This window comes from Diabrotica virgifera, chromosome 7 (genome assembly GCF_917563875.1).
Source record: "Diabrotica virgifera virgifera chromosome 7, PGI_DIABVI_V3a".
Taxonomy (NCBI): Eukaryota; Metazoa; Arthropoda; class Insecta; order Coleoptera; family Chrysomelidae; genus Diabrotica; species Diabrotica virgifera.
In genome coordinates, this window is record NC_065449.1 from 161,584,875 (window position 1) to 161,609,176 (window position 24,302).

Here is a 24,302-nt window from a genome sequence, read left to right on the forward strand (position 1 = left end):
ATATTAAGTGAAAACTTCTTGAGGGACGTTGTGCACTTTTTGGATGGGGAAAAGTAGTAAGTCAGCGACCGTTATCGCTTTGACGAAATAAATTTTTGAATTGAAAATTTCTTTAGGGACGTTGTGCACTACTTGGATGGGGAAAAAGTATTGAATTTGCGACCGTCATCACTTCGCTGAAATAAATTTTGTTTTGCTATAAATACTTTGATTGGTTATAGGATACAGTATCGTGGTATGAGCTAGATCAAATAGTGAACAAAAAGACATATATCTGGAAAGTTTGAGCTCTTTAGTACGATTTTTATCTTAGTATAGGGTAGACTACCCAGTGATTGGCCGGTCACATTTCTATTAAGGGATTAAATCATAGAATTATGTAATAAATGTTTATCATTAGGAATATTACGTTCCTCCCTATAAAAAATCAGTTGTAGGTTATACAAAACCAAACATTTCTAGTCTAGATTCAAATTTAAGTTCCAAAAAATCTTGTGTAATACCTTTCTGTCAAAAACTAGTTATTGGCATGGCTTCTCCAGTAATTAGCCACTAATTTGTCAGTTATTGGCCAGGACGGATTATGAAACTTCTAGTGATTAGCCACCACCAATCAGTTATTGGCCGAAAAAGATAATCAAAAAAGAAACAGGTTTAGGTACTAATTAAAATATGTAGTATTTATTCACAGTAAAAAATAGTACACAAAATCAAAATAATTCCCTATTAATATAACTCCCTTTTAATATAAAAGTAAAAAATGATACATAAGTATAAGACTTAATTAATTTTATGTTGGTTTTTTAGACATATATTGCAGCTAAATGTTTGTGAATTTGATTTATGCATATTAAGTCTATTTATGCAAGAAATGTGGTAGGCCCTTCGGCAAAAGTTACATTTAATTCCAAGATTTTGCTCTTTAAAATTATAAGTACACGAGAAGCAAAGACCCTCAGTCAGCTTAGGATTTTTAAATAACGAATTATTCTTGTAGGTTTCCATTACCTCATCGGTAAATAAACTCTTTTTTACCTTCTCTATTGCAATATTTTTCAAATCACATTTTTTGTTATCTTGAAAAGACGAGGAAGATGGTATATCTGACAAAAATTTATCAAGAAGCCAATTGTCTTCACATGTATTAAAAGAATCCTTCTCTGGTAAGATAGGTTGCTCGGTAAGTTTGTTCAACATTTTAGGCTTATCATCATCTTTTATTTCTCGGTTTATACTTTTCTCTGTTTTTTTACTTTGTGTTTTTTCTTTCTTGGCAGTTTTTAAACTTTTAACCTTCTTGGAAATTTTGCTTACTGTAACAGCCTTCTTTTCCAAACGTTGTCTTTTTCTCTCCTCCTTTTCTGCAGCAATCTTTTTTTTAGATTCCTCCTCCTCAGCTTTTCTTTTAATCCACTGGGTAGATGTAATTGCATATGTTATTTTTTCGGTGTTTCTGTTTCCTTTTCGTTTAGGTGTCTTTGCAAACTGCAAAGTCTCATTCAGATTTGGAGGTCTTTGTTCGTTTGTGTTTTCATTATTATTAGGCCTTGATAGTTCAATTTGCTCCGTGCCTGTATGTTCAGGGGGCATATCTTGGACATTAATAATTTGAATATTTTCATCCAGCAGCCCATCTAATATTTGATCGTGACTTACAATTAATACAGGAATCTCATTAATGTTGAAATCGGAAGGTTCAGGCTCTTCTGTATGGACAGTGCTATCGGTAGGCATATTTAAAGTTTGCTGTTCCACCGGAATCACTTCTATGGCCTGAGGAATGTGTTTAAAACTTTTCCATAACTTAAACAACAGTGGTTGTTCATTTTCTGTGACATCCTTATAATCATTGTTAAATTCTTGAATAATGCGATTTCCTACTATGCGAGAGAAATCTTTGTAACTTAAAAATGTGTTACTTAGATTTTCTGACTTTGTTTCGGATTCAACTGTCAATATTTTTTGTCCTCCAAGACACTTGGAATAATCTAAAGCGTTTGGATTCCAAGGGTATAGTCCGCAAGCCTTGAATCCACTTTTTATTGTTTCTGACTTTCCAGTTTGTTCCACGGCAATTTTCAGAACATTTGCAAAATGCTCTTTTGATAATGTCTCTGAATGATGATCTCGTCTCCATTGTATAACAGCCTTTTTCCATCCACTTTTGATAGGCTTGAAAGCTGACACATCTGCCGGTTGAAGAAGTCTCGTAGAGTTAGGATATAGACATATTAAAACAATATTTAGTTTTTTACATAAGATACTAAGGTTGTACGTCATGTGTGTTCGATGACCGTCTAAAAACAAAATGACCGGAAAAGACGTATTCACCTTTTTTAAATGCGGATAAAGTATGTTTTCAATATAATCACACATTAATTCTGCTTTCATCCAGCCCGTATCAGAAAGGCCAATGCCCCATTCACCAGGAACAGACTTGGCGATATTCGCAGGAAGCCGTTTATATGGATACACGACCATCGGTGGTGTTATTCCTCCAGATGCTGTAAAAGTAAACATCACAGTGATGTTAGATTTAGACGATGCATGTTCTACTTCATAAACATTTGATGCCCCCCTAGGCGCTAGAACTTTACTGTTTTTCGGGCACAGATTAAAACATGTCTCATCTGCATTCAGAATACGATCGGGGTACTGTAACACTTCCGTAAGTCCTTTTTCTATGAAAAAACTTTCAACTTCAAAAAACCATTTTCGTATGTCACTTTCCGAAACATTTGCGCTAGCCGCGGTTACAGCTTCTGTTGTACGCAAAGAAATCTCGGGATTTCTTCGTAGGAAAGCTTTGTACCAAGTTTCGCCAGGACGATTGTTAATAAAAGGATTATCTCTGGGATTACTATCAAGAAACTGCTTAACTGATTCCTGCACATCTTCCTTTCGACGTGGAAACCCTTTCCTATGATTTTCGAAAATCCAGTTCACCAAAATTTTTTCTTCTTCTGGTAGAAGAACTGGATTAGGTCCTAAATTTGGTTTCGTAAATTTTTTACTTTTTCGAAATTGTAGGGTTGCCCTTGGAATTTTATAGCGCCTTGAAACTTCTCGTAATGAAAACCCGTTGTTTATTTCATCTAGGGCAGTTTGAAGCTCTTCTTCTGTATACTTTTTTTGATATTTCTCTCCGTCAATAATTTTAGGCATTGTTCCAAAAAAGTTCAGTTCAATATTACCTGCAAATTTGTAAAAATCAGTTATTGGCCCTGTGTAACATCAGTTATTGGCCCCCGGCCAATAACTGATTTTAATGATTTGTTTGTAGCATATAGACTAGCAATAGAGTTAATACGCCAAAAGAGTTCAAAATCATTTATAGAAAATATAATTTCGTCGAGATATTTAAAATTCAGTTATTGGCCATCAGGCCAATCACTAATGTAGTATGTGTTTTATAATCTAGAGATTGGCCGTCATTTATTTTCTTAAATTTACTAGTTATAACATAAAAAAATTATTTAATTAGCCACCAATTACGTAACTAACACAATCAAAGTAAGAAAATCAGGGTTTTAAAGAAAATAAACTGCACAAACACTTACCAAAATGTAGTCGCCCTTAGCAAATACTTTAGAAATCTAACTAATACTACACATGACTGAGAGACCTGTTAACAACGAGTTGTAGCACGCAAATGGCAGACTGTTTAACAACGAAATTTTATGGAAGTGGCCTTGAATGTTGGAAGACGAATTTGATACTGGTATTTAGTATTAGTTGTACAGTGGTGCCTTGTTTTTAAAAGTTTTTTAATGGGGGCCAATGACTAACACAAATATTAAATATGGCCAATCACTGGGTATTCTACCCTAGTCTTGTAAAAACAATTTCATATATCATTGTTATTATCCAGTCGAACCCGCTGATTAGAATACCGGTTATAGGAATATCCCGGTTTAAGGAACAGAAATTTGAGGACCCAAAACATTTTTACTAGCTACCAATGATCGGTAATTAGAATATTTCGGTTATAGGAATACATTTGCTTGGTACAAAGGACATTTCAATAAGCGGTTTCGACTGTATTATAGATATGTCAGTGGCGGCTGGTGGGGTAAAATTTTGGGTAGGCCAAGCCAGCAAATTACATATAGCTATGTATAATAATACATAATATGCCAATATAAATTTATTTTTATTTATAATGGTGGAGGAAACAGAGGTTGAACCTCGCAAAATGGACACAAGTCCGGTTTTATTTTTTTTTCTGGTATATCAAGGGGCGCTCGTTATGAAACTAACTTTTTCTTAAACAATTTCGCCCAGGAACCCCCCTTTTCATCCCTTTAAAGGGGGTAATTTGTGGTTTTTGCGAAACGTAGCCCTTCCTGTACGTTTTGCAAAAAATTTACGGAATAGTAAAATGAAGAGGACTATATTTCCTACTATTTATTTAAAGACAGCATATGTCTATCACCCACCGTTTAGCGTGGGTGGCGCCCCAACGTTGGCAAATTTTTAAAAAAGATGCTTTAAAAAAATATTTTTCCCTAAATGTAATTAAATTTAAGAAGAAACCCTGCGGCAATTAATCACAAATAAGGGGCTGATTTTTTGATATAGGTTTCATTTAAGGGAAATTGCAAATTTTTTAATTACAGGGTGTTACATTTTAAAAAACCCCTTTTTATACCATTTGAACCGCCCATGCTAGAGTAAAAAAAATTTTCAGCGATTATCCATGTACTAGTGGTATTTACAAATTTCTATAATGCACCCCCATATTTTCCTCAGAACCACCCCAAAAAAGGAGAATTAATAAAAAAAATAATAAAAAATTGATTTTGAGCCACCACTGTGGTTTTAGGGTGCAAAGAAAATAAAATATGCATAAGTCATAATGTGTATCAGACAGTGTGTTCTTTTATTTTCCATAAGTACGTTATCCATAAAATGAATGTGACGAAAAAATAAAACAAAAACTGGAGCCCGCCAAAGCATTTCTGAGGTTTACGGAGCCACTGTGCCGTAACGGTTGCTTATACGAAAAAAATGCATAGAACCTTAATTGTTGAGAAAATACTGGTCTTTAATTCTGTATAAGTTTGTTTTAAAAAAATGCATAGGTAATGAGAAAATCGTCAAAACATGCTCTCCAAGAGATAGGGGTAGTTTCTGCAGTTTATTTTCAAGGATAGGGGTAGTTTCCGCAGGGATGTTGCAATAATCATATATATTTATGAAAAGCCCTATTGATGGAGCATATATCCATATGGGTCAAAAAGCAAAAAAAAAATTTCAACCCCCCTTATTTATTTTTTTTGGCTACAGGGGTTGCATTAAGAAATCGCTTTTGTTGTCGATACATGGTTAATAAGAACGTGCACAAGAAAATCACTTTCTTTATTAATTCTCCTTTTTTTTTGGGGTGCTTCCGGAAAAAAATGGGGGAGCATTATAGAAATTTGTAAATAACACTAGTACATGGATAATCGCTGAAAGTTTTTTTACTCTACATAGCATAGGAAGTTCAGATGGTATAAAAAGGGGTTTTTTAAAATGTAACACCCCGTAATTAAAAGTGGGCAATTCCCCTTAAATGAAACCTATACAAAAAAATCAGCCACTTGTGATTAATTTCCCTAGGGTTTCTTCTTAATTTTCATTACAATTAGGAAAAAAAATTTAAGGCACTCATGGGAGTGCCGACAGAAGTGAAAACTTCTTATAGTATATAAATTACGAGCTCAATGCTTTTACCATATCCTAAAAGAAGTGCTATACCTATATCATATACGATATACGCGATGCGTATGCCCTATGCTATTTATGTATAGATAAACATAATTTATATATGTACAAAATTTATTTCAGCGAAGTGATGACGGTCGCAAATTCAATACTTTTTCCCCATCCAAGTAGTGCACAACGTCCCTAAAGAAATTTTCAATTCAAAAATTTATTTCGTCAAAGCGATAACGGTCGCTGATTTACTACTTTTCCCCATCCAAAAAGTGCACAACGTCCCTCAAGAAGTTTTCACTTAATATTTATAATATTTTCACGTAAATATTTATTTCGTCAAAGCGATGATGGTCGCTAATTTAATACTTTTTTACATCGAAAAAGTTCACAACGTCCCTAAATAAGTTTCACTTCAAACATTTATTTCGTCGAAGAGATTACGGCCCTAATTCAATACTTTTCCTCCATACAAAAAGTGCACAACGTCCCTATAAAAGTTTTCACTTAAAAAAATTATTTCGTCGAAGCGATGACGGTCGCTAATTTAATACTTTTTCCTTATCCCAAAAGTGCACAACGTCCCTCAAGAAGTTTTCACTTCAAAAATTTATTTTGCCGAAGCGATGACGGTCGCGATGACGTTCGCTAATTCAATACTTTTTCCCTATCTAAAAAGTGCACAACGTCCCTAAATAAGTTTCACTTCAAATATTTATTTCGTCGAAGCTATGACGGTCCCTAATTCAATACTTTTCTCCAATCCAAAAAGTGCACAACGTTCCTAAAGAAGTTTTCACTTAAAAAATGTATTTCGTCGAAGCGATGACGGTCGCTAATTTAATGCTTTTTTCCATCGAAAAAGTGCACAACGTCGCTAAAGAAGTTTCACTTCAAATATTTATTTCGTCGAAGCGATGACGGTCCATAATTCAATACTTTTCCCCCATCCAAAAAGTGCACAACGTTCCTAAAGAAGTTTTCACTTCACGAATTTATTTCATCGAAGCGATGACGGTCGATATTTTAATACGTTTTTCCATCCAAAAAAAGCACAACGTCCCTAAAGAAGTTTTTACTTCAAATGTTTATTTCCTCGAAGCGATGACGGTCGCTTATTTATTACTTTCTCCCCATCCAAATTTAATAATTTTTCCCCATCCAAAAAGTGCACAACGTCCCTAAAGAAGTTTTCACTTCAAAAATTTATTTCGCCGAAGCGATGACGGTCGCTAATTCAATACTTCTTCCCCATCTAAAAAGTGCACAACGTCCCCAAAAGAAGTTTTCACTTTAAAAATTTATTTTGCCGAAGCGATGACGGTCGGGATGACGTTCGCTAATTCAATACTTTTTCCCTATCTAAAAAGTGCACAACGTCCCTAAAGAAATTTTCACTTCAAAAATTTATTTCGTCGAAACGATGACGGTCGCTAATTTAATAATTTTTCCCCATCCAAAAAGTGCACAACGACCCTCAAGAAGTTTCCACTTCAAAAATTTATTTCTTCGAAGCGATGACGGTCGCAACGACGGTCGCCAATTTAATACTTTTCCCGTCTAAAAAGTGCACAACGTCCCTAAAGAAGTTTTCACTTCAATACATATAGGTACCTACAAAATTTATTTCGCCGAAGAGATGACGGTCACGATGACGGTCGCGAAATAAATCCTTTTTCACTATCGAAAAATAGGTTTTACATTTATTTTAAATTTAAATACTTTTATACAATTTATGTATAGATACCCATAATATAGATACGTACAAAATTTATTTCGTCGAAGAGATGACGGTCGCTATGACGGTCGCGAAATAAATCTTTTTTTCCCCATCCTATAATAGGTTTTACATTTATTTTAAATTTAAATATTTCTATAAAATTTATATATATACATACAAATAATATATAGCATAAGCGATGACGGTCGCAATGACGGTCGCGATGACGGTCGCAATGACGGTCGCGAATTCAATGCTTTTTCCCCTATCCAAAAATCGCACAACGTCCCTAAAGAAGTTTTCACTTCAAAAATATTTTTTTAAAACATCTTTTTTAAAAATTTGTCAACGTTGGGGCGCCACCCCCGCTAAACGGTGGGTGATAGACATATGCTGTCTTTAAATAAATAGTAGGAAATATAGTCCTCTTCATTTTACTATTACGTAAATTTTTTGCAAAACGTACAGGAAGGGCTACGTTTCGCAAAAACCACAAATTACCCCCTTTAAAGGGATGAAAAGGGGGGTTCCTGGGCGAAATTGTTTAAGAAAAAGTTAGTTTCATAACGAGCGCCCCTTGATATACCAGAAAAAAAAATAAAACCGGACTTGTGTCCATTTTGCGAGGTTCAACCTCTGTTTCCTACACCATTATAAATAAAAATAAATTTATATTTGCATATTATGTATTATTATACATAGCTATATGTAATTTGCTGGCTTGGCCTACCCAAAATTTTACCCCACCAGCCGCCACTGACATATCTATAATACAGTCGAAACCGCTTATTGAAATGTCCTTTGTACCAAGCAAATGTATTCCTATAACCGAAATATTCTAATTACCGATCATTGGTAGCTAGTAAAAATGTTTTGGGTCCTCAAATTTCTGTTCCTTAAACCGGGATATTCCTATAACCGGTATTCTAATAAGCGGGTTCGACTGGATAATAACAATGATATATGAAATTGTTTTTACAAGACTATACTAAGATAAAAATCGTACTAAAGAGCTCAAACTTTCCAGATATATGTCTTTTTGTTCACTATTTGATCTAGCTCATACCACGATACTGTATCCTATAACCAATCAAAGTATTTATAGCAGATGCTCAGTTCTTCAAATAAATAACACCGTTCAGGATCAATTTTCACAGAAATAAGCATTAAGAAGATCTTGTTCTTCACGTGTCATATCATAATTATTATCCGACGTTGACGATCACCATTGCGAAGGCTTCTATTTGAGAGTCTGTTATTTGAGTCCATTCACTGGTTAAATGTTTTTAACCAAGAAACTTGTTGTCTTTCTACACCTCTACGGCCCTGTATTATGCCTTTAAGGATCAGTTGTAATATTTTATATCGATTTCCCCTTACTATATGCCCCAGATAAGACATTTTCCGGTGTTTACCAGTATTTAGCAGTTCTCTATCTTTGTTGACTCTCCTTAGTACTTCTTCATTAGTGTTTCTTGTTGTCCAATGTATCTTCAGCATTTCCAATGCTTTAATTCTGTTCATGGTCGTTACTTTCAGCATCCACACTTCTGCACCATACACATCAAACACACCAAATATAGCACTTAACTATTCTTTGTCGTAGTTCTAAACTGAGATGATTATTGCAAAGAAACAAAGAAAGAATGAAAGTAAGAAAGAAAAAAAAGAAAGAAAGAAAGAAAGAAGGAAAGAAGAAATAAGAAAGCATTCAAATGAATGCAGTTATCCTCAAATTTAAGAAATGACTTCCAACATTCCTAATGATCACTTCTCTAGAAAAAGATTGGATATTTATCAGTTATACAACGGAAACCAAGTGCAAATCCTGGATTAACACCGTTACATAAAATAAATAAAATTTCAGTTTATAATTAAACCATCATATTTATTGTTTTATCATTAAGTAAGATCGTCACTCCATCTCGTCTTACTTTTCTCTTCATCTTTTTATTCTCATCGTTGCCAATTTATTTTGTGCTCATTTCATCATTTATTAGATATTTTTTCGAGTGGTACAATCTGCAAATTTTCACTTACTCAGTAACGTCTCTGATTTTTGTCACCTCCATATGCCAATTTTTTTATATCGCTGGTACGCTCACATATGGGAAGCGAAAGTAGCTTTAGTCAAAGCTAAAGCAGGAACGTATAAAAATCAATACGATAAACTTGATACCACAAAATCCTAGAAAAAGTATATAAATAGCCAAGCATAGAGCTAAGAAAGCACAAGATTTTAATCAGGATATAAGGAAACTATACGAATCTATGAAGGAGTTGGAGCTTAAGTATACGGAGGGAAACTTTTATATTTATCATAAATGTTATATTACTTTATCAGAAATCCATCATTGTTTTTACTGTATTAATATTGTATTGTGTTATTTATTGTGTATTGTATTAGTATATTGATTCTGTTTAATTTTGTATTAGGGATAGGATTGTACTTATATTCTTTATTGCAAGTGGCTGAATGACTAACGTCTATGCCATTAAATAATAAAACAAAAAAGTATACGGAGGGAAATGCTAATCCTTAGTGAAAGCCTAAGTCTAGTGAAATTTATGCTATAGAGATGTGCCAGCAGACAGCAGTAACTCACACAGAGGAACTGCAGAAACAGGTCTTCAAAAATTATATCTGGCAGCCAGGCGGTAATAAAGGCACTGGAATCGATCTTTAGAATCGGATCTTTAGAATCTGATTCGGATTGTAAAAAGTAATAAACTAAGTTTAATCTGGGTGCCTGGGTACACTAGTGGTGAAGCGAACGAAAAAGCGAACCAACTTGCTAGAGCAGGAACAAAAGGAAGTCATAGGCTTAGAACATCTCATTGGAAGAGCAAGAAGCACATCCAAAAGAACAATATCAGACTGGGTGGAACAGATGAACTATAACCACTAATACTAACAAACTGGCCTCATACATTCGAAGGATTTTATACGTGAACCTTCGAAGAAGAGATCCAAAGATCTACTAGATATGAGTAGGCATGATTTGCGAGTCATCGTAGGTCTCTTACTAAGACACTGATGTTTCAACGGGAACATGAATAAAATCAGCCTAAGAAAAAGTACGAATTGCAGATACTGTCAGACTGATAGCAAGAAGACCGAACACGTTCTGTGCAACTCTCCAGGATTGGATAGGATAAGGCTCAATAGATTTGTCAACTCAAGCACTATGACTTCGTTAGAAGTATCTTCTTCTTCTTCTTGTGCCACTCCTATCGGAGATTGGAAATCATCAAGGCTACCCTGATGATAGAAGTATCTCCTTTGGCCATAATATACTTTGTTAAAAAGGCTGCGCTGAAGGGACAACTTTAACCTAGGGATGGTCCACAATATACCTCTTAGGTAGAGTTGAAGCTTGGTTAGACTCCCACTCAAATTGAACCTAAGTTAACCTAACCATTGGATTACCTTCAAACGTGATGCTGTGTTTTCAACAAAACTTTTTATTAATTTTTTTATTATCACCAATATCTCAATATTTATATACCCATCATATCCCAATAAATGACCGTTTTGGGGTGTAATTTTCAGGGGCAACTCCGAATTGCATGAAAATTTGGATTTAGGTTCTAATTACCGTCCACTTCAAAGTTGAATTTGTGCCGTTCGTTGCTTTTACTTGGGGGGTGACAGTCACCCCTTCTTGGGGGTAAAAAAGAAGTGTTTAAAATAAGGAAATGGATAAATTGACAGATTATAAGCAACTTTTGATCTATAAAGTTTTTTACGTAAGTCAATACTTTTCGAGTTATTCGCGATTAAAAATGTTGATTTTTCGACAAAAAAACTACGTTTTCAGACCGTTTTTGGCAAATAACTCAAAAAGTAAATATTTTATCGAAAAAATGTTCTCAGCAAAAAAATAGCTTATAAAAAAACGAAAAAAATGGTGTATCAGTAAAGCATATAAATTGAGTAAAAGCAAAGTTGTAGCTCATGAAAAATACGTTATTATTCATCTAATTCCAATTTGAATAATTCAACGCCAAATCACCGAAAAATTGAGCAATTTTCGGAAAAAAGCTTATTAACATTTTTAAAGTATTTAAAAAATGATGTATATTTGTTTTTTACAAAAGTTTCTAGCATCAAAAATAAACGAGTTACACTGACAAAAATAGTTGGCCCCTTTTTTTTTGGTAAAAAAAATCGTGAAAACCTCCCTCTATTTAGCACCCTAAATAAAATTAATTGTTACCGCTTTACCATTTATTTTTACTGTATGTATATTGTTTATATGATCTGTAAGTTTAATTGGTTTGAAGTGCTTATTTTTTAAAAAATTTGGTTTTATATTAAAAAAAAATTTTCTACAAATTTTTGAAAAATTTCCTTTTTTCAAAATAACTTTAGAAGTATTAGTGATAATAAAAATCTTAAAGAGTAAAAAAATGTAGTCGTGAAAACCTCCCTCTATTTAGCACCCTAAATAAAATTAATTGTTACCGCTTTACCATTTATTTTTACTGTATGTATATTGTTTATATGATCTGTAAGTTTAATTGGTTTGAAGTGCTTATTTTTTAAAAAATTTGGTTTTATATTAAAAAAAAATTTTCTACAAATTTTTGAAAAATTTCCTTTTTTCAAAATAACTTTAGAAGTATTAGTGATAATAAAAATCTTAAAGAGTAAAAAAATGTAGGTTTTAGTATTATAAATATGCTAATTTCATTTTGTTTCTCCGTAAGATAAAAATTGGTTAAGATATGGCTGTTCAACATTTGCATACCCTCGTGATTAGTGACCCGTTCAAGCTTTTTCAACTATAACCTTTCAAAAATAAGCACTTTTAACCTGTGAGACTGACAAATCATATAAAAAATAGATAAGTAAGTAAACTGTCTGTAAATCGGTAGCGATTAATTTCATTTGGGGAGCTAAACACGGGGAGATTTTCATGATTTTTTTTACCAAAAAAATGAGGCCAACTTTATTTTGAGCGTAACTCGCTTATTTTTAATACTATAAACTTTTATAAATAATCAAAATAAAGCTTTTTATAAAAAATTTAAAAAAGTTTGAATGTGTTTTTTCCGAAAAGTGCTTAATTTTTCGATGATTTCACTTTGAATTATTCGATTTGGAATTAGACGAATAAGAACGTATTTTTCATGAGCTACAACTTTGTTTTTACTCGATTGATAGACATTACTGATACACTATTTTTTTCGGTTTTTTATAAGCTACACTTTTGCTAAGGATATTTTTTTCGTTAAAATATTTACTTATTGAGTTATTTGCGAAAAACCGTCTGGAAACGTATTTTTTTTTGTCGAAAAATAAACATTTTCAATCGCAAATAACTCGAAAAGTATTGACTTACATAAAAAACTCTATAGAACAAAAGTTGCTTAGAATCAGTCAATTTATCCATTTCCGGTCTTATCTTGAACGTATGTTTTTTCACCCCCGAGTAGGGGTGACTGTCACCCCCCCCCCAAGTAAAAGCAACCAACGGCACAATTTCAACTTTGAAGTGGAGGGTAAGTACAACCTAAATCCAAATTTTTGGTGCAATTCGGGGTTGCCCCTGAAAATTACACGGTATTGCCGTATTTCCCGTTCATTTACTGGGCTAATACCTAACCTGTCAATATTGACAAAAAGTAATTAGTTACTGAAACTATTGTGCAAAATAAAGCAGGTTAATTTAGTTTATTTAAAAATCTTACCATTCTTGGCTTTTAAATCTGGCATAGCCATATCAAGCTGTTTGTTAAAATGAGAGAAATGTTTATCTTTCATATTACACTTTTTGAGATGCTCCAAATAGTAATCAAACGCTGTACCCAAAATCAACATGAAAACAACTCCAGCGGTGGTAACCCTAGAAGTAAAAAAATGTTCGTAAAAATATCACATAATCTGACTTAAACTTATAATTATTATGCCCATAACAAATGTGGACATCCTGTATAGTAGTATCAGCTGTCTAAGAGACTCGTTAATATTCAGCTCAACGGGATGCTGTTGTCCGAGATGTGAAATTACGTAAACAAGGGATAATTTCATAAAACATATACAGGGTGTCCCATAATTAATTGGACATTAACTAATGGTTGATAGTTGACATTGAATTAAAGCGTTTGAACTCAAATTGCTGTGGCAAAATGTTGCTAGTTTTCGTTCTACAGGGTGATTCATTAGTTTTTTTTTGTATTATTTTTAGGAATATATTGAAAACTGTTCAACCGATATAAGTAAAATTTGGCATCTTGCTGTTATTTAATATGCATAGTAAGAAAATGTTATTAGTTTCACCTTTGACACCAGGTGGCGCCACCTACTATAACATTGGTTCATTAATATGACCATATTTTTTTTTGTCCGTCCTGTATGCACATTCTCGGAAAAAACATAAAATAGCATTCAATTATTCTATTCAATTTTTCGCAAAACGTGTATTCTGTGATCTTAAAGACAACGTCAAGGCGTAACTACGAATTTCTTTACTATTAGTTGTCAAAGAGCTGCGCAGGGCGAGTCTTTTATTTGTCAAAGTACAATGTTGTTAAGTTTTTTATAAACCACTTAAGAGGAAAGGCGCAAAATGTCGCCTATCAAAATTTTCAATGTGTTTTAAATGTATTCATTTTTTTCGAATCCTGAGAAAGCTAATAAGTATTTTTGAAAAATTTAAAAGCAGAATGAAAGATTACATTATTACCGAGGGCCAAAAATCCCTTTACCTAGAATAAATAAAAAATTTCTTTCAATGAAATGTTTGCAATTAAAAATCACACTAAATTTTCTCTTTTATTTTAACTTCTGTAACTTATTAAAATAAACATTACAGAAGTTTTCAGGGACTTTCGGCTCTCAGTAATAATGTAATCTTTTATTCTGCTTTTAAATTTTTCAAAAATATTTATTAATTTTCTCAGGATTCGAAAAAAATGAATACCTTTAAAACACATTGAAAATTTCGACAGGCGATATTTTGCGCCTTAAGATAAAGATAAAATGCCACATCATAATGCCACATCATAGTGAATTTTCGAATGCACAAATGTGCGATATGATCGGTCTGTGTGCCCAGGAAATTTTTTGTTCTCGTAAAGCAGCTCAACGCTATTTCGAATTTTATCCCAATAGAAGGCAACCAAAAAAATATTAGGTCATTGTTCGACAGATTAGGCGAAACAGGGTCATTTCATGTCAAAAACAGGAATGCCGGCAGACCGAGAGTAATTGATGCGGATATGGATGATGGAATTGTTGTTGATGATGGAGTGTTACAGAAGATCCAGAAACCAGCACAAGGCTTGTTTCTGCGGCTACTGGTATAAGCAATTCTACGGTGTTCAGAATAATACGGACAGAAAATCTGTATCCGTATCATTTTACTCCAGGACAGAATCTTTTAATTCAGGATTTTCCAGCAAGGCTCCGATTTTGTCAGTTTATGAGAGGGCGGCATTTAGACGATCCAATGTTTTATAATAAAATTTTATTTACCTGAGGCCACATTTACTAAAAGAGGTGTGTTATAACTGGCGCGATAGACATACCTACGCGACAGACGCACAGACAATCCTCATGCCTTATTAAAGAACATTCTTTTCAAATTGAGTTTTCCATAAATATCTGGTTTTATAAATTTGGGGAATGTATTATAGGACCATTCGAATTACCAACTAGGCTTGACGGAGTAACGTATCTAAATTTTTTGAGAGAAAATTTACCAACATTTTTAGAAAATATACCTCTAAATTTGAGACCTAACTCTTGGTATATTATGCATGATGGTGCACCACCACATTATAGCTTAGAAATTATAAATTATCTAGATGAAATTTATCCTCACAGGTGGACAGTCCCGAAGATACTTTTGTCGTTTCCCTCCAAAACCTGGGATAACCCCTCCATCCTCGAGCGGTATTCATTGGATATATTAATGGGCATGTTATAGATTTAAACTTATATTTTTGTTTTATTTTGTTAAACGTGTTGCTTGAAGAAATAAAACAAAGATATAGTCAATCATTACTTTTATGGTATTGCGCGATATTTGAATTTTTCAACAAAATATGTTGAAAATAAATATAATTTTTATTTTTTTATTTTGCGGCCTGCGAGGCCCCCTTCGAGGCCTAGGCCCCTAGGCAGCTGCCTACTTTGCCTACTGGTTAATCCGGCACTGCAGGTGGATTAGAAGAGGTAGTATATACTGATTGCCAGCCCGGAGTCCCGAACTAAATCCCCTAGACTTTTACTTTTGGGGCTACTTAAAGTTACTTGTTTATGTAAAAAAATAAACCATTAAGAATTATGGCAAACTATTGTAGAGGGAGTTAACGTTATTAGGGCCCAAAAAACTCACTATTAATAAAACAGAACTTACACAAAAGATTTAGATTATGTATTCTATCAAATGGCCTTACACCACTATGTGGTAAAAAGGTCTTTTGAAAATATATTCTATCAAATGGTGAACATTTTGAACGTTTATTGTAATTTGTTTTGGTTTCGTTTTGAATTATTTACTTTCTCAATTGTTTTGAATTCACTTTGTTTTTGTTAATTGTTTTTCTTTTAATTTTTCAATTGTTTTAAATTTGTTACTTTGTAAAAGGTTTACTAAAAATAATTGTTTAAATCATATGCCTTTTGTTTTACAAAAATTATAAAATTATCACTAACTACTAATAAATTTAACATTTACTGATATTTAAGAAGTTTTTAATAATAATGTTTTAATTTACATTTTTTTATAAAAATTTTTTTCATTTTATGCACGTCTTCCAAAAAATACGTTTATTTCGAAAACGGTGTACTTTTTTGATTTGAAAGAAGAATACATTTGTTGTGTAGAATTGAATGTTATTTCATGTTTTTTCCGAGAATCAGCTTACAGGGCGGACAAAAAAATGGTCATATTAATGGACCAATGTTATATAGTAGATGGCGCCACCTGGTGTTAATAGTAAAACTGGGCCTTAGCCGCCGGCAGTTTCTCAACTGTCATCAATACGACTAACTTCACGCGTAAGTTTGATACGAGAATTATAAAAAAAATATGAGCATTATTTTGAGCATTATAAAGTGAGTGCAAAGCAATGAACTGTCAATACGGATGGAATAGGCAGGAAGACAATTAATGCAGCCACGATACAAGAGAGAGGTCCTAGAGAGAGACAGGCAAGGTGCTGGAGACTTTGACAGGCCGTGTAATTTGAGTTGCCTATATCAACTTAAACGGGGAAATATAAAAGTAAAATTCTAAATATAAAAAAAGTAACATAAAAACATAATCAAGGACTTCTTCACTTTATATAAAACAGTCAGTAATTTAGTATTTAAATAGTTTTAAAATTATTTAACTCCCAAATACTTTGGGAAAGTAGGTATTTGTTTTGATAAATACAAATAACAATTCTGAAAAGTATTTAAACTGATTTAAACACCAAATATGGTAATCTGTACTCTATTTACTCTGTAAATACAAAAAGTATTTAAATTTTGAAATATGTACTGCCAATCAGCCCTGAAAGTTAAAATATGAGGTCCATTCAACGAAATGTCAATACTGATTTAATCGGGTCCATTTATATAGGCAACTCAAATCACACGGCCTGTCAAATTCTCCAGCACCTTGTCCGTTTCTCTCTAGAACCTCTTTCTTGTATGTTGGTGGTAATCTCGCTTCACTATTTGAATGGGACAGGGCCATTCCATCCGTATTGACAGTTCATTGGTGCAAAGACATATTTTTTTTTGTAATTACACTTTCAATTTACCGTGCACTTCTCGTAGACTCTGTCGAAAAGGGTTGTCATGTTGAGAAATTGCAGCGTGCCCAGTAAAACTAATAACATTGTCTTATTATGCATACTAAATAATAGCATGATACCAAATTTCACTTAAATCGGTGGATTAGTTTTCACTATATCCCTAAAAAGAATAGAAAAGAATATTAATGAATCACCCTGTGGAACGAAAACATAGCAAATCAATTTGGGCTCAAATGCTTTAATTTGATTAATTTGATGTCATCTATTACTCATTAACTAATGTCCAATTAATTATGGTACACCCTGTAGATCCCTTGTTTATGGAATTTCATACCTCGAGCAATAGCACCCCGCTGAGCTGAATATTAACGAGTCTTTTAGACAGTTAGTACTAATTATATTTATTTACTCGATGAAGTATACCCTGTCCTATTGAAAAAACACTACCTATTTTATTGCAATCCCAAGCGTCACGTTTAGGAGAGATATTTGATATTTTTACTAATAAAAGTGAAACAATGCATCATACAGACTTGAGAAAAGATTAAGTTCTGACTAAAAAAGTCCAATACTCTTCCCAAAGGTGCTGTAAGTATATAAATAAGCTTTATTCCTACCCTAAGGCAATGAAAGTGGGATCTGTCCAGTAATTATATCTATTGTGTTCAGATCTGACTTGCTCCACTTTTACGGTCATATTAGCAGAAGATGATGACGTCTCTTCCATAATTTTTTGAGCATCATTAGCAGAACAAGCATGAGGTAAACATAATCCGATATGGAGAATTCTTTCCTGAAATATAAAATTTATAATTAGTTGAAATAATAAGTATAGAATTAAAAATAATATAATTAATAACACAGCGTTGAGAAAGCAGTTGATCGCATTAAGGGGGAGGGGGGTATGGTTTGAAATATTTAATTTTTTTATTATTTCCAATAAAAGTACATACTTTCAAAAATACTCCCTGAAAATTTCAGATTGATCGGAGTCAAATTACCAGAGATACAGCGTGTTGAATATGCCTATCTACCTTCGACTCGCTTTGTAGTGCAGAGACATGAGATTTTTCTCGAGACACATCCCCCTCCAGGCCTAAACCAAATTTTTGGGTAGTATGTACATCTATATTAATCACCTATATTATGTTTCCTGCAGCCCATTTTGATGATATACATAGTTATAAACAAATGAAGATTAAAAAACGGTAAATTTTCGCTTTTTTCGTCTATTACTAAAAAGTGAAGCATTCTAAACAAATTTTAGGATAAAAAACTCATAAATCATATAAAAATCTTCAATATGGCGTTCTCTGAATATGTCTATCCTTAGAAAAATAAATCATAAATTTTGAGTTTTTATAAATATTCATAACTTATGTAAAAATTAACTTAGACCTTCTTATTACACGGAATGCTGAAACTTCTGATGCTTAAATCATACCCTAAATTTCAAAGCAATTGGTCAAATAGTTTAAAAGTTATTTAATTTGTTTTTCCAAAATTATTTTTTTTGCAACACTATAAGTCAGAAAATTATAAGGTTACAGTAATACTTCGGACAGTTTATGAAAGAAAAATATTTATACTATTAACGTAATTAAAAAAAAATGACAAAAATTAATTTTTTCTTCAAACGTCAAATAATGATGACATTACTTATCTAACTTGATCCTGTCAAAGTTTGATGTCTCCGCCGGCAGCAGTTTTTTTCCCATTTCTCTACGGCGTAGGGAAAAATGTCATGGCAACAATATGAAACATGTCACAAAGCAACAATACAAATGTCATTAACAACAATTAAACATCATTTTTATTTATAGTAATATTAAAAGTACAATTAGTTAATGAGGCATTTTCAAAATTGAAACCGTGCAAAAATGTTCCCGACTCTTGGTACGCATTGGTAATTGTTGATGATACTCCTCTTGTATCGCACCACTCTTGGAAGTGCTTGTACGCTAACCGATACTTTATTCCGGACTTGGAGGGCCCCAAACGTGCTACTGCATCATTAGCCGCGGACTCAATTTCGTTTAGGTTTTCCATTTTCGCACTAAATTTGCGGTTGCAACAACAATAAGCTGTCTTTAATAATTGCAAACAACTGTCAAACAACTGTAACCAGGGAGACGCAAATCCCACCGACGACTTAATTATTTTAATTTCTAACATCTAGAAATCTAGACGACTTTGATAGTTGTCACAGTTAATTTCGAGTAAAAATAGCGTATGAATTGTACTATTTATGGTTGAAAATTGCTACGTTTGAAGAAAAAATAGTAGTATTTTTCGGCAAAGAAGCGACTTTTCTTGACTTGCTCTCTATTACGCGCCTCACTTCGTTCGGCGCGTAATATCGGGCGCGTCAAGAAAAGTCATGCTTCTCCGCCTCATAAAGTAATATACTATTAAACAGTGTAAAATTATTTTGCAAAAACATGTCGATTTTTTGCTTACTTATAAACAATTAGAATAACTTTTTAACCGTTACCCGTAGAAAAAATATTTTTGCATATTTAGAAAGACTGAATTTTTGTACATATTTAGAAAGAGAAACAATTGTCCTAGGACAATTAGGGAGAAAGTTAGCCCCCCTCCTTTTTTAATTCACATGTTCTTGCAAAATAATTTTGCAATATTTAGAATTATTTTTTGTATTTTTTTTTTAATTTAATTAATAGTGTAAATATTCTTCTTTCATAAACTATTCAAAGTATTACTGTAACTTCATCATTTTCTGACTTATAGTGTTGCAAAAAAAAAAATTAATTTGGGAAAAACAAATTAAATAACTTTTAAACTATTTGTAGAATATAGATAATATTTATAGAAACTCAAAATTTATTATTTATTTTGCAATTTTCTAAGCAACCAATAAGGATAGACATATTCAGCGAACGCCATATTGAAGTTTTTTATACGATTTATGAGCTCCTTACTCTCAAATTTGTTTAGAATGCTTAACTTTTTGATAATAGACGAAAAAAGCGAAAATTTATCATTTTTTGATCTTTATTTGTTTATATCTATGTATATCATCAAAATCGGCTGCAGGAAACATATGTTATTATTATAGATGTCCATACTACTAAAAAATTTGGTTTCGGCCTGGAGGGAGTTGTGCCACCAACAGGATATTTTTTTTCCTTATTTCTCTGAACTATTGCCGCGGCTTCTCTGTTACTGTTCGCCTTCTCTTTTGTAGATTAGGCACTCCGCGATTCAAAAAACATATTCCAATGTTCATCACTTTACGATTTGGCAGACAAATCCGAAATTGAAGATGCAGTTGTCAAAACTTTAAACGCATTTTTCTCAAAACTGCTTTTTCAAATGCGGTGGACATTGTAACTGAAAAACTACTTGACCGATCCATCTGACTTTTTGCACAGATTTTCTTTAGGCATTTCATGGGGTAACAATATCGAGATATTTTTCGTTTTGCACTAATTTTTGTTCAACAATAATAAATCTAAAATCAATGGAAAAATTCCAATAGTTGGCTGTATACCATAGTTTAAAAAAAAAACTCATACAGAAGTAAAAACTTTAAGTTGTATACTGGTATAAGAGGGTTTATTAAAAAACTTCATAAAAGTCGTGCAAAACGTTTTCGTTCTAATTCAGAACATCTTCAGTGCCTAGAATGAAGTATTTCCACGTTAGATGAAGGCAAAAAAGGTTAAAATTGTGACTGTTAATTAGAAAAAAACATGTGGAGAATACTTACCTACATTCCGCTAAGTAATAATAAATAATAAATCTGTTGATTTTCACAAAATTTTTACCAAAAATTTCGTATTTTTGACATTTGAGTGATACCAAAAATTCAAAAATCATTAAAAATAAAAAAAAAATCGACGTTGTTACCTCGTGAAACTTATAAGCTAATTAAATCTTTTTAAATTTTTTGTTTCGTATGATCCAGTGACGAGTTCTGATGTCCACCGCAAAATCCATTTTTTTAGCTGCCGGTCAAAATTTGTCACCAATGGCTTATTTTTCAATATTTTGGATTGAATTTTTTTGTAAATATTCTTTGAATTGTACTTAATCTGTTTATTTAATTTAAAAATAAAATAATACTACCATAGCTTCGAAAAAAATTCACAAAAATGTGCTTGATACATACGTTGATTTCAAACCACACCCCCCCCCCCCACCCTTAACAACGAAAACCAAAAGTAAGATGATAGATGAAATTGACTGGAATCTGAAATCAATACATACCACAATCGAGTATACGGCATAATATAATATCAACCATGAATGGAGTTTGTAAACAGCATTAATGTAATCACGTAAAAACACAAAAGAGAAAATTTTAAAAATGGATGACAAAATAAGATATTCATTTTGATAAAAGAAAAAAACAAACCAAAGTATAAAGCCCTATAAATGGAATAATCCTAAGTCCGAAGATACGGAAAAAAGATATATTATGTAGCTGACTATTATGACTACCTAACGAAAAAATGCGAGGAAATTGAACAAGTAAACACAAATATCACAGCAGATGTACACAAGAAATTTATTGAAAAATTAACGAAAATGTAATGATTTTATATATGGATTATTATTCTAGGTATGAATGTATTGAAGATCTTCTTCTTGTTGTGCTCTATTCAATTAATGGATATTGTCGATTACTTCCGCAAATTTTTCTTAATTCTCTGCTATTCTAGTCAGTTCTTCATAATTTAAACCCATCGAATGTCGTATATTTCGGGTCCAAGGGAGTTTTATCGTCACGACATCACGTTTTCCTACAACTTTGCATGTTGTTATGAGTTGGGCAGGAAATATTTCTAATTCCTTAAATATTTCCAATTCGCGGACTTTGATAATGTGGAGTAAGTTTCTTTCTTTGCTTTAAGGATCGAGATCCTGTTTATTTGTTATATGGTCTCAATTATTCTGGTCTTATTTTCCTGTAAGTCTAAAATACCTCCATCTTGTTCATGGTTGGAATTGTTAGCGCCTATGATTCGTATTCGTATCTTAGTTGATGTGTTGTCCTTGCATAGTTGTCCTTTCATTTACATATATGAATGCGCCTCTTTTGTTTGATCCATTTTGCATTGAATCTTGAGATTCGCGTCCAGTTTGTTATGTATCCAGCAACCCAAGTACTTTAATTTGTTTACTTTTTCTAAGAATATTCATTATTTAGATAGATATTCATATTCACCTCTGTAGTAAAGCTGGAGTTGAGATGCAATCTGAGTTTGAAAAAAGAGACTGGAAAGGGCGGTCCATTGGTATACATCACTGGTCCTGGTATATATCCCATAGTTAAACCAGGGCTCTGTGGTTTTAGAGACGCTTCGGCAGCTCTCGCTGATCTGGAGTGATTCTAAAAAAGAAAATAAATAGTGAGAAATAAGTGATAATTAGGTACCTATATTTTAAATATTAGTTTAAAAAATCAACCTCTTTCGGAATTTTTGCATAAAGTCGGCGGCTTACGAAATAACGAATTTATTCCTTTCATTTGCACCATATTGTATATTTAATAGAGCCCCAATATATTCTAAGTTGAAATCTACTGAAGAAAACAATGCTTCAAAGTTTGTAAGTGCATATTATTTTAAACAGCAATATATTTATATATACACCGTTATTTAGGCGTCAACGCCCTTCCAGTATGGGAGTATCAGTGAGCCGCAAGCCCTTATCACTTGCCGTACTGCTCCCTCATAGACCGATCAGACGCCCGCATATTCTAGTCAGATTCTTATGAATTTTATACTGACGCGTTAGCATTTTTGTTTTTCGTTCACCGGGCTGGGGATTTAAGTCGCATTCATCACAGTGACGTGATCCCGCTCAACAAAGCGGCCAATCGCTCGTCCCGCTGAGCTATCCGATCGACATTAGATCGACATAAATACATAAAATACCTACATAATATCGACATATTTGATCGTCTTGGTTTAAAGTTTTCAATTCTTCTGCAGTATTCACAAAGAGATCAATCGATTCAGAGTATTTACTTTTGTTAAATTATCTTCGCCACTGTAAAAAAGGAACGAAGGAAATTTTGGGTGCATCCTTATATACACGAAAACTACAACAGAAGTTTATTTATTGCCACCAAAGAGTTCTCGGAATATGACTCTAAATTACCAACATTTTACAGAATGTCGAAAGATACATTGAAAGAATTGGTGTTCATTCAGGGCCGTAACTACTATGTTGGGGGCCCCGGGTCAAATGTGATCTGGGGCCCCTTTACCCCCAGCGCAAGGGGGGGTCCAGAAAAATGTTCGATATTTAACCCCTTGAAAGCGCATTTTCCCTCCTATGGGAACACCACACTCTCTTCTTTATTTTTTTTTCAGCATGTTCTGCAATAACTATAAAATTAGCAGCGCTAATGATTACAGCTTCATCTGTATCTGACATTGCGGACGGATTATCAACGAATGCGTTCGTTCGCTACAATGTAAATCAGGGGCGGCCTGTCGGGGTAGGCAAGGTAGGCGCCGCCTACCCTCTTCAAATGTAGTACAATAATATAAATTATTAATATAAATTACTTATTTAAAAATTGTAATTTATAAATTTTGACACAATACCTACAATAAAATAGCAAAGATGATCCAAATTATTTTTAAAAATATCCAAAAAATTTTCTTCGTAGTTATAATTATTATACGCTCCTTGTAGTATCAGTAGTACTGTATAAGATTCTATATTCTTCCTTGGTCAGGCACTTGAAAACGTAGCCTGAAATAGAACGACGCCAACACCGAATTGACGTGCGATCTCTCTCTCTGTTTACGCGAGCAGGCCTGCTGCAGGTCTGCTGGTAGCGACCGTATTCTACGATTTTGAAAGGGCGGATAGGCACAGAGTCTTATAGCCGGACCTACAAAATTTTATCAGTTGCTTCTCTTGTGTCTTGTGAAACTGTTTTAAATAATTGTTTTTTGATTTTGGCTGTTATTACTAGGTTAAGTATTAAATAAAACTAGTTAGGACAATTTAAATTTGTTTATGAAAACTGAATAATAAACAGGTAAATTTGAGATCGGTCTACTGAAGGGCATTTTAATTTTATATTAATTTAGTAATAATTCACTAACGACAAATAAATCTGTGAATAGTTATTTGT

General features: G+C 33.0%; 2 protein-coding genes across 2 annotated transcripts in view; both read right to left on the bottom strand.

The window, feature by feature from the left end:
- Positions 1-24,302, bottom strand: part of LOC114338977 (nose resistant to fluoxetine protein 6) — a 245,020-nt gene that overhangs the window by 62,671 nt on the left and 158,047 nt on the right. The window contains exons 3-5 of the mRNA XM_028289603.2: positions 22,374-22,538; positions 17,797-17,972; positions 13,118-13,272 (exon numbers count right to left, since the gene is read on the bottom strand). Coding sequence (XP_028145404.2) covers positions 13,118-13,272; positions 17,797-17,972; positions 22,374-22,538 — 496 coding nt within the window. The remainder of the gene's footprint in view (positions 1-13,117; positions 13,273-17,796; positions 17,973-22,373; positions 22,539-24,302) is intronic.
- LOC126888831 (uncharacterized) lies at positions 660-3,824 on the bottom strand. Its single transcript, XM_050657252.1, has 2 exons — positions 3,561-3,824; positions 660-3,194 (listed from the first exon to the last, which is right to left on the bottom strand). The coding sequence occupies exon 2, from the start codon at positions 3,163-3,165 to the stop codon at positions 781-783; it is 2,385 nt and encodes a 794-aa protein (XP_050513209.1). The 5' UTR covers positions 3,166-3,194; positions 3,561-3,824; the 3' UTR covers positions 660-780.

What these genes read in the sequence shown, in the direction of transcription:
- LOC126888831 (XM_050657252.1), bottom strand. Translation starts at nt 3,165, where the DNA reads ATGCCTAAAATTATTGACGGAGAGAAATATCAAAAAAAGTATACAGAA.